The sequence below is a fragment of the Artemia sp. Qi Xiang Cuo genome, chromosome 6, assembly GCF_049724085.1.
Source record: "Artemia sp. Qi Xiang Cuo chromosome 6, ASM4972408v1, whole genome shotgun sequence".
NCBI lineage: Eukaryota > Metazoa > Arthropoda > Branchiopoda > Anostraca > Artemiidae > Artemia > Artemia sp. Qi Xiang Cuo.
Genome location: NC_142799.1, coordinates 11,715,889 through 11,726,688, shown reverse-complemented (window position 1 = coordinate 11,726,688; position 10,800 = coordinate 11,715,889). Strand labels below are relative to the sequence as shown.

Here is a 10,800-nt window from a genome sequence, read left to right as displayed (position 1 = left end):
ACGGAAAAATCCTCCGTGGAAATTTCATCCGACGTAAAGTGCAGCCCCCCCTCCCGTCAAATTCTCTCCAGACATTTCCTTCATTGCTAAGAATTCCCCCCCCCTCTATAATTTCTTGTTGAAGATTCACCCTGAAAAATTCTCCTTAGCATTTTTTCACTGGAATAAGACTTTAATCTCTAATCAGTTTCTCGAATACTTCAGAAATGCCCCCTTCCATGGAAATTATTTCCCAGAAGACAAAACGCACGGAAAAAAAAACCAGGATAAAATATACATTTCCATAGAATTTACAAGGGATTTCTATTGTTTTTATTAAGTTCTTGCTTTTATCATACGTATGTGTGAATTTTAAGGTCTTGAACAAAAATTATAGCAATAAATTACGGGAAACTTAAAAAAAAAAAAAAAAAAAAAAAAAAAAAAAAAAAAAAAACAGGAAGGACCTTTTATTTCATCTTTCTACTGCCTGGAGTAAATTTGACATACTGAATCTGTACTAAGTAATGATTCTTTACTACACCGAAAAATTTTTCACACTACCATAACTTAAGACGTGCAGAACAAATTTTTGTCCGTGAAGTGGCAGTGCCAAGTAGACTCCAACTCTACATAATGTCTTAAGGTGCTTTCACATTGCTACGTCATGCCTTTCACACTGCCTTATGCGTCTTATGTAACCTTTCACATCAAGAAGTTACGTTATGTTTTGGTCGTTATGTTCTCTTACGTTCGACGTAACGTAGGATTTTTACATAGCATAACGAACATAGAAAATAGAGTCGGGCTCTATTTTTACGTTACGTTACGCAAAAGTTTCAAGCTTTGTGGGATAAATGGACTCCCTTGATGAAAAAATAATTGACTTTGTCAAACAACGTCCTTTTTTGTACGATAAAAAGCAGATGGACTATAAGGACTCTGCAAAGAAGCTAAACGCTTGGTCTTCATTTGTTGAGAAAATCAACAAAGAATGTGGAAGAACTTTTCTTGGTAAGTTTCTTTGCTACTTTTCATAGGCAAAACTGGTTTAAGAAATGCTTTTGGGGGAGGTAGAAACCCCAGTTTTATGACTGGTTGCCACCTACATAATGTTCGTTTTCCTTTCATTTCCTTTGTTTCAGTATCTACATAGGCTAGTACTCTTTGTACCTTTAAAGCCTAGTAAAAGAGCCTTGGAAGGTGATTCCATCATAGCTCACAGTTATTATGGTGGTAAAGGTGCAGTGTAGCTCCCCCTGTAGTATAGGGTGCAGAGGCCCTACAAATAGAACTTCAATATACAGTAAGAAGTCTGTTGTTTGCATTCTGCTTCTACTGGATGTTTGCTGCAATCTGTGCAACTTTACAACCCAATTGATTGAATAATATACCCTTAGAAATAAGCTGTTTTTATCAGGGGGAGCTACACTGCACCTTTACCAAAGTTTTTTTCAGCTGTGATGGAAATCACAGATTTGCCCTCAGTCTTTGGATTTTGTCTTTTTGCCATTGGATACTAGAGCAAAAATACCTTATAAGCAAACCTGCATGCCAAAATGCCACTTTTATCTCCCTGGCTTTTCAAGATAGAGTAAATTGCTGCCATTTGATTGATTTTTTTAAACTTCTGTAAGTGACCACTGATTTCAATATTGTACTATAATATAATGCAACTCTGAATACAAATAGGTATTAACATCAGTGGCATAAATTCAAGCCCCTAAAGTAATAACATGCTTAGACAATGAGTAGCTCTGTACTTCTTTATGATGCTATAAATGACAAGTTTTAAGTTTAGTAGATCAACATGGAGATCAATGTTTTGCAATAAATAAACTTAGTAGCCTATGCCAAAGCTTTTCAAATTGCAAATCCAGATTGTATCCATAGCTCCTAGAAGATTAGTGGTTATATCTAAACTTTACATAGCACTCTAATTGGCCTTTGCCATTGGATTAAACTTTACATAGCACTCTAACTGGCCAAGTTGTCTTTCATTGCAAGATGCTTCCTATTGCTGTTTATTTAATAAGTCTATTAGCCTATAACCCCAGTAAGCAATTAGTAGATTGTTTTCCCTCAACTTTTGTGGAAAAATCAATTTAACTACAACAAAATCCAAATCGATCTCAGTTTTAAATTTAACATTACTATTAAAGAAGGATTATAGGGGGAGGCGATTTATCCAGTTCATTTATTAGAAAATAGACAAAATGATACTTCCTAATACTGAACTTTTGAAAACTCAGACACCTCACGGCACGATATTTGTTATAAGTTATTTGCTTCTCTAAAATAGGTGTCTAAGAGGCAAATGTAGGAATAATACACTTTTTAGTGATCTATTTTTATAATTGCTGCCGCTTCGCGGCCAAAAATAGGAGGGCTAAGCTCCAGGTCCTGGTCCCTCCCAAGGTTTCAGCAAATGACACCTCTGCATTGTTTGAATTGTTACTTGTTTTACAGATATTTCTTTCATTGCAGTTGAGGACCTGATGAAAAGATGGACCGGCCTTCGGGAAAGATATTCTAGGATCAAGAAAAACTTGAAACCCCCAAGTGGATCTGGTCTAGCAGATGTCGACATAAAGCCGGGAGAGGTAAAAATGCTGATTGCGATGGATTTTTTGAAAGATGTGATTGTGCCTAGAAATAGAAAAACCTTCAGCAATGTTAATCAACCTAAGCCAATGATGACTGATTATACTGACGAGATCCAGCCATATGCTTCAAGTGATACTCAAGGAGAAGTTACCGAAATAGAATCTGATAAAGAGATTGAACGTACTTTCATTATTTATTCCCCAGAAGATTTATTACAGGAAAGTTGCGATCCAGGGTCTGCTAACTTGTCGAAAGAGGAGAACCTACCAAAGGAATTCCCAGTATCACCTGGTCCTGTTCATCATGTTAAGAGAAAGAGATCAGGAGTCAGTACTTCTTCTAAAGTGAAGGAAGACAGCAGTGAGCTAGAGGAAACCCTGAAGAACTACCTTGTTGAAAAAATTTCTTCAAAGAGAAAGAAAGATGACACAAGTGGTCCCACTTCAGATCCAGATTTCATGTTCCTTCAGTCGATCTTACCCCATTTCAAGCAAGTGGCGCAGGAAGACAAACTGGACTGTCAACTTGAGATTCTGAGTATCATCAGGAATTATAGAAAGAAAAATACATTGCATACAGAATGAGCTTCTTTTGTAATTGAAGTTACCTTTTTCATATATATTTTTGTAAACGAGATTGAAATAATGTTAATAACATTTCTGAGATTATTCTTTGCTTTAATTCTTTGTTGCAGTCATCCATAAACAGTTTACAAAATTAATTAAAGGAAAAAAAAAAGTAAAATATCGGGACTAATCAAAATGAGCCTTGAAATGCCCTCTGCATTTGTCCTCTCACTGAACCAGCTTCAGTCATGAAATAGTCTGCCAACTTGTCTCGTAGGTTTCGGGTAGGTCTTGAGCTGTGGTTGCTAGTGGCCAGGCGTATATCTCCCAAGCCATCAGATGATGCTGAAGAGCTACCTTCAGGAGTGACACCTCTATTGACAATAAGGAAATTGTGAAGGCAGATTGCTGTCTGCACAATTTGACAAACTTTTTCTCTCTGGGCTATTATCTCTGTTCTAAATATGCGAAATCTTTGTGATAGAAGCCCAAAACTGTTTTCTATTATCCTCCTGACCGAGTTTAATCGATAATTAAATATCCTCTGTTGATCATTCAGTTTTTTGCCAGGATATGCTCTCATTATGTATGGTTTCAGTGAAAACGCTTCATCACCAATCAAGAAGTGGGGAAAAGCTATATCTGAGCCTGGTAGCAATTTGTTTGCAGGAAACTGTATGCTTCCGTTTTCAATGGCTTTTCCCAAATCTGATCTTGCAAATATGCCACCATCGCTTTCACTGCCATAGGCGCCTACATCAGTAAAGCTGAATTTATAACTGGCATCACAGACAGCCAGTAGTACAAGGCTATGGAAACCTTTGTAGTTGAAGTCCAGAGATCCACCTTTGTTTGGACACTGCATCCTTATGTGCTTCCCATCTATTGCACCTACACAATTTGGCATTTTGTATTTCTTCAGAAAATCGTCTGCAATTTTTTCCATTTGACTTTTTGAGGGTGGTTGCAGGTAAGTTGGTGACAGACTATCAAAAACAGCCTTTAAAGTTTCACTTAGAATTCCACTAACTGTAGAGATTCCCAGACGGAAGTCGTAATGCAATGAAGTCATGGAGGCTCCTGTTGCCAGGTACCTCAAAGTTAGTGCCAGCTTGACTTCAGGAGAAATAGCTCTTCGAAAGTTTGTATCCTGCTTCCGAATTTTATCTTTGACTTGCTCAAATATGTCAAGGTATTCACTTCTTGAAAAACGGGTAAAATTAAAAAACTTTTCTTCATCATCACACAGAATCATGTCTTGTAGAAGGTTCAACTGTCCAAATGCATCTCTGTTTTCAGATGTAAAAATAGGTCTCACCCAATAGTCTCTTTTCTTTTTCTTCTTTGGGCTTTTTCCTTTTACACACAAAAGAGCTGCAGAAAGCATCAAAATTTCATCATCAGAGCTGCTTGAGTCTTCACCGTTCCACATATTGCTAGTTCAAAAAAAACCGCTGCTGCTGATAGTGACGAAATTATGGATTTTTATGTAGAAGCTTATGGGTTTGTATGTGAAAGTGGACGTAATAGTGTGAAAAGGGCTCCATAACTTAAGAGACGTAACGTAACTTAACGACATAACGTAATTTCTTACGTTTCAATGTGAAGGAACCTTTACGCTACATTAGCTTTAGTTACGTTTCGGGAAAGTCAACATAGTAGCAAAAAAATTGAACTTATGAATAAGTAGTTAATAAATTTTAAAAACTAAATAATTCTAGAAATCTTTTTATGCTTGACCAGAACTTGGACCTCCATCTCAATTTCACTTTTTTGAATTTTGAATAGTTTGCTTTTGATAATTGTAACGATTTTAGACGATGATTACGAATATTTAATATTATTTTGGCGTTATCCTAGTATGAAAGGATGTGTTTAGATTTGAAACTTTAGACTTAACCATTTGGCATAAGACATTAATTATGTAGTGGAAAGGCCATTTGTTTCCAAAAGACTTACAACAGCCTATGGAACTAAATGCGTTCCCATTTTAAGAGTTATCTGTCCAATATTTGATGCCAGTTATAGAGAATTTAACTCTCCAAAAGTTGGCTAGAGTCTCTTTGTTCATTTTAAATATTACATCAGGGAAATAAGAAGATGGCCTTGCAATACTCTCATTCGAAAATAAAAAAAAGCTGTGTCCGATCTTCGAAATTGAATGAAACCTCTCTGAAGCCCACTCGTAAGGAAGGACTTCGAAGGCAGGAGTGGCCCTCAAGAGGACTTTTATCTCAGAATTATTATTTATTCAGAACTTTTATCTCAGAATCAGAATAATTAATACTGCTTAGGATAAAAAAAGCTGTGTCTGATCTTCTAATTTGAATGAAATCTCTCTGAAGCCCACTCGTAAGGAGGGACTTCGGAGACAGAAGTGACTCTCAAGAGGACTTTTATCTCAGAACTATTTATCTATAAATACTGCTTAAGATAAAAAAAAAGCTGTGTCCGATCTTCTAATTTGAATGAAACCTCTCTGAAGCCCACTCGTAAGGAAGGACTTCGGAGACAGAAGTGGCCCTCAAGAGGACTTTTATCTCAGAACTATTTATCTATAAATACTGCTTAAGATAAAAAAAAGCTGTGTCCGATCTTCTAATTTGAATGAAACCTCTCTGAAGCCCACTCGTAAGGAAGGACTTCGGAGACAGAAGTGACTCTCAAGAGGACTTTTATCTCATAATTATGTTATCTATAAATACTGCTTAAGATAAAAAAAAGCTGTGTCCGATCTTCTAATTTGAATGAAACCTCTCTGAAGCCCACTCGTAAGGAAGGACTTCGGTAACAGAAGTGGCCCTCAAGAGGACTTTTATCTCAGAATTATGTTATCTATAAATACTGCTTAAGATAAAAAAAAGCTGTGTCCGATCTTCTAATTTGAATGAAACCTCTCTGAAGCCCACTCGTAAGGAAGGACTTCGGAGACAGAAGTGGCCCTCAAGAGGACTTTTATCTCAAAATTATTTATCTATAAATACTGCTTAAGATAAAAAAAGCTGTGTCCGATCTTCTAATTTGAAATAAACCTCTCTGAAGCCCACTCATAAGGAAGGACTTCGGAGACAGAAGTGACTCTCAAGAGGACTTTTATCTCAGAATTATTTATCTATAAATACTGCTTAAGATAAAAAAGCTGTGTCCGATCTTCTAATTTGAATGAAACCTCTCTGAAGCCCACTCGTAAGGAAGGACTTCGGAGACAGAAGTGGCCTTCAAGAGGACTTTTATCTCAGAATTATTTATCTATAAATACTGCTCAATGGGATTGCTATTTTAAATCTTTTTTCCCCGATAAATGAAAAAAATATATATTAGCACTGGGTATGTAGGAAATGGATTTTGATCCTAGTTTCTCTTGCTCCAAAATTTCGGAGTTTTTGTTTGGTTGCACCCGTAAACTCTTTAAACTGCTATTCAAGCATTGTGTTGACGCATAAGAAATTAATAACTTTACGAAAAGTACCACTGCAGAAGCGGAATTTCCAAATGGCCTCTTCAATATTACTACCATTTGGCCAACTGATAAGCAAGCTAGCTCATGTTCCATTCATCTTTCACTAGGACTTAATGTACCATCGATGACACAAAGAAATCGTGATGGCATGACTGGCACGAACTAAAAAAGAGACTTAATTATAATCAATTTAGTGAAAACAAGAGTTTAACAAGACCCATGTTCCTGATCACGTGAAATTCCAGTTTGACAGCATCGTTTATCATCACAGATGGAGTTAATAATAAAAAAATGTTTTTTCTTCGAAGATAAAATCAATATGTGGGGCGATTGATAAATGTTTTTTGGTCTTGTTTTAACTGACCATCAATACTACATAACGAATTAGCGAGGCTTCCTTAGTAATAGCATTTATCTATCATATTTTATTGCCATTTTCAGTTTAGAGGAAAGACCATTTTACCGGCAACTAATTAACAGTAAAAAATTAATTAAACATCTCATATTATAGTTGCAAGGCGGGGTGAATCCCCAGCATTTTTATTGGGGGGAGGGGGGGGGGCAAGAGGGCTTCACGTCCGGATAGTCAAGGGGCATGGGATATATAATACATTTTTCTCCCCATTATTGGGGGGGGGGACCTGCACCCTTGCGCCTCCCCCCTCCCCAAACGACACCCCTGGTTGTAGGCATTGTTGTTCTTTTCTTTTGATTTTTTTTTTCATGCATGTTCCAGTTTCTCAGATATGCTTAGGTAGACGTTTTGATACTGTTTAAGCATCAAAAATAACAGTAGGTTTCCTTTCAATTTTGGCCGAAAACTATGTGTCCAATTAAGTGAGGCCCTTTGTGATGTGATCACTGGCCCCATAAAACCTACATCCATTATATGCAACAGTTATACAAAAGCACCCATGTCATATTGGAGAATAAGAGATGAGGTCCCGAGCTCCTCTTTTATCAGATTGCTTAAGTGTCTGGAACGATAGCAGAGAGACAATTGAATGATTAAAAAATTGTGATTGCAAATCTGAGGTTACTTGCGCAATGCAGACGTCCTAAATCCAAATATATTAAACAACCCCACATATTTCACAAATAGTTTGTATGTCACACCTTATTGAAATCAGAGTGTTGTGCTCACGATTGTGTAACCCAAGTAGACTCCTGGGATCCCTACCGTCTCGAATGTTCCCTCCTCTACATGTAGGCACGTTGCACCTCTTTTGACTACATATTTCACAATTGGGGGCAAGAGCGGATCCAGGATTTTTGTTCGGGGGGGGGGGTACTAATTTTCAAATCGGTTTTCGACTAATTTTGCTAATTTTTACTAAGGTTTTACTAATTTTCAACTAATTTTCGACTTGGTCAAAAATTTCGGGGGGGGGGGGGGGTTCAAACCGGGTAACCCCCTGGATACGGCCTTGATTGGGGGGTATGTTCTATCTTGGTGAAATCAGACTCTTCTAAGGATTTTCAATGCGCAGGATTGTAGGTCCTAAGCAGACTTCTGGGATCCCTACTGTCTGGAATATCCCTCTCTCCCTACATAATTATAGACATACAGACATAGTACCGGGAGCCCAACGACTTTGCCACCGGGTCCCAGCACTCTGCACGTGGCAGGCTTCTATATATGGATTCTTTCTGCCGCTTGTCTTCTAAACGCAGACAATTTGAACCTTTTCTTGATGTCTTGACGTCCAAATGGACCTTAAATTAGAAGAGGTGCCTTTGTAAAATTAAATTTTTTTAGGACCTTTAACTTTTGCCTCGGCTTGTCTTTTGTCATTATGAAAGACATATCGCCGAACCTTTGTTTTTTTTTTTAATTGTTCAGGTGAGGGGACAAAAAATTCTTTTTCTTCCAACGATTTATCTAGTTCAGGTTTTTTGGTTTTCAAAGGTATGGAAAGCATTGACGACCACCTTTATTTCTTTTAAATTTTCAGTTGGTGGGACAAAAACTTCTTCTTTTGCCTTGGCTTATATTTTGTCGTTACGAAAGACATATCACGAAAACAATAAAATTCCAAACAGGGATAGGTCCTTTTATTAGACAGTGAAACGAAAATATAAAACAAAGACTCAAAGAATATTTCGATGACACAGTCAGTCATCATCATCAGTAGACATATCGCCAAGCCTTTGTTTCTTTTAATTGTTCAGGTGGTGGGATAAGCCCTTCTTTTCTTCCAAAGATTTATCTAGTCCATATTTTTGATTTTCAAAGGCTTGGTAGGCGTTGATGACCTTATTCACGTCAAAATCCAAAACCCAATCATCATCGCTATCATTTTCAATTTGTTTGGTTTGTTTTACCTCAGCTTATCTTTTATCATTATGAAATACATGTCGCCGAACCTTTGTTTTTTAACAAAGGTATGGTAGGCACTGATGACCTTATCCATGTCAAAATCCTAAACACAATTATCATTGCTATAATTTTCAATTCTGACTCGTTGCGATTCTCGTTATCAAGGTTGATTTTAATTCATTCGCTCACATGTATACTTTGGCTTGTTTCCTAGCCACACTGGTCTTTTCTTTTCATTTTCAATTTTGACTATCTCACAAGTTCGGCGTCGCAAGTCTTCTAAACGCGTGTCTTTGCTCTTCATTTTCATTTCTGACAAGCCGCCGCTGTTCTCTAACCGCGTGTATATTTGCTCTTCATTTTCATTTTTGGCTTGCTCACATGCTCGGTGTCGCGTATCTTCTAAGTGTGTTTGTCTTTGATCTTTATTTTTACTTTAGTCACACCGACGGTTTCCTTCTAACCGCGTGTTTCACTGCTCTTCATTTTCATTATTGACTAGCTCACTTTCTTTGTGTCGTATGTCTTCTAACAGCATGTGACTTTGTTCTTTATTTTAATTTTCAACGCGCTCTAATTATTGTTTTCGCATTTATTCGAAACGCCCGTGTCTTTGCTCTTTATTTTCATTTTTGACAAGTTTTGGATTTTGATTAATTCAGACAATTTAGCAATGGCCTTTGTTTTAGCTGTCGGTATTGGTGTTGTCGCAATTGATGGTTCCAAAGAATCATCATTTATAGTAACTGCTACTGGAAATTTTCGTTTTTTGAGCCTTCCAACAGACATTATATTATTTGAAATAACTGTTGCATTGGAAACTCAACAATCTTATTTATGCTATGCATAGCATCATATAAAAAAATGCTTATATGATGCCATATATGATGTCATAAGAAATGCTTATATGATGTACTAACTTAGTACATGAAGCCATTTGCAAAAACCAAAATTAACCAAAATTAAAATAAATAACAGAGTCAAACTCAAAACGAGCAGAAATTAATAAGATTAGGGCTCCAAACCCCATGCTTTGTAAAAGCCAAGATGTAATTTGTATTTTACTGAAAAAATCCAAATGAATTTACTGAAAAAAAATGTGCTTTGTCAGTTTAATATACATATGCTGATATTTATTCCTTTAAATCTTAATTAATATTCACTTTCTTAAAGTTATAAAAATGAAAACATTTAAAAGAATTTTTTCAGTAAAGTACAAATCATATTCTGGCTTTTAGAGAGTTTAAGGTTTAAAACCCTACTTATATTAATTTCTGCTCAGTTTAAGTTTGACTCTGTTATTTATTTTATTTTCTGTTTATTTTGGGTTTCATTTCTTTATTAATACTGATTTGTGGTAGTTGGATTTTTGGTAGATTATTTGATTCTATTTTTGTTCATTTTTGGTTAATAGAGTTCTTTACTTTTTTTTGAAAAACAAATTTTGTGGAAAAAGTTTTTTGTAATTAATTTCTGTTCTATTTCTATTCACATAGTCTTTTTCAGGGAGAAAGAATGAGCCACTTCTATAGATAAACAACCATCCCTTCCATTAAAAACCTTAAATACCCCCTGGGCATAACTTACAACCCTTGCCCCCTAATCTCTGGGGTTTGTTTCAACCCCAAAAGCCTTGTTATATGATATTTAGACTATTTTGAATTAAATGTCTATCTCAAAATTTCTATTAGATTCATTTCGGGACTGTCCGTCGTGTGCGGACGGGGGGGGGAGGGGTAGCCACCCTCCGATCACTTTGACTCTTAAAAAGAGCACTAGAGCGGCTGATTACCAATCCAATGAGCCCCCTCCAAAGTTTATATGACCCCGCTTTCTATAGAAACCTTATATGTCCCCATGTCATTTTG

At 36.5% G+C, this 10,800-nt stretch overlaps 1 protein-coding gene across 1 annotated transcript; it reads left to right on the top strand.

Annotated features, from left to right (window-relative positions):
* The first annotated feature begins 782 nt into the window (after positions 1-782).
* Positions 783-3,227, top strand: LOC148950866 (uncharacterized). The gene is made up of 2 exons (XM_089090057.1): positions 783-993; positions 2,467-3,227. The coding sequence occupies exons 1-2, from the start codon at positions 837-839 to the stop codon at positions 3,168-3,170; spliced, it is 861 nt and encodes a 286-aa protein (XP_088946183.1). The 5' UTR covers positions 783-836; the 3' UTR covers positions 3,171-3,227.
* The last annotated feature ends 7,573 nt before the right edge of the window (positions 3,228-10,800 follow it).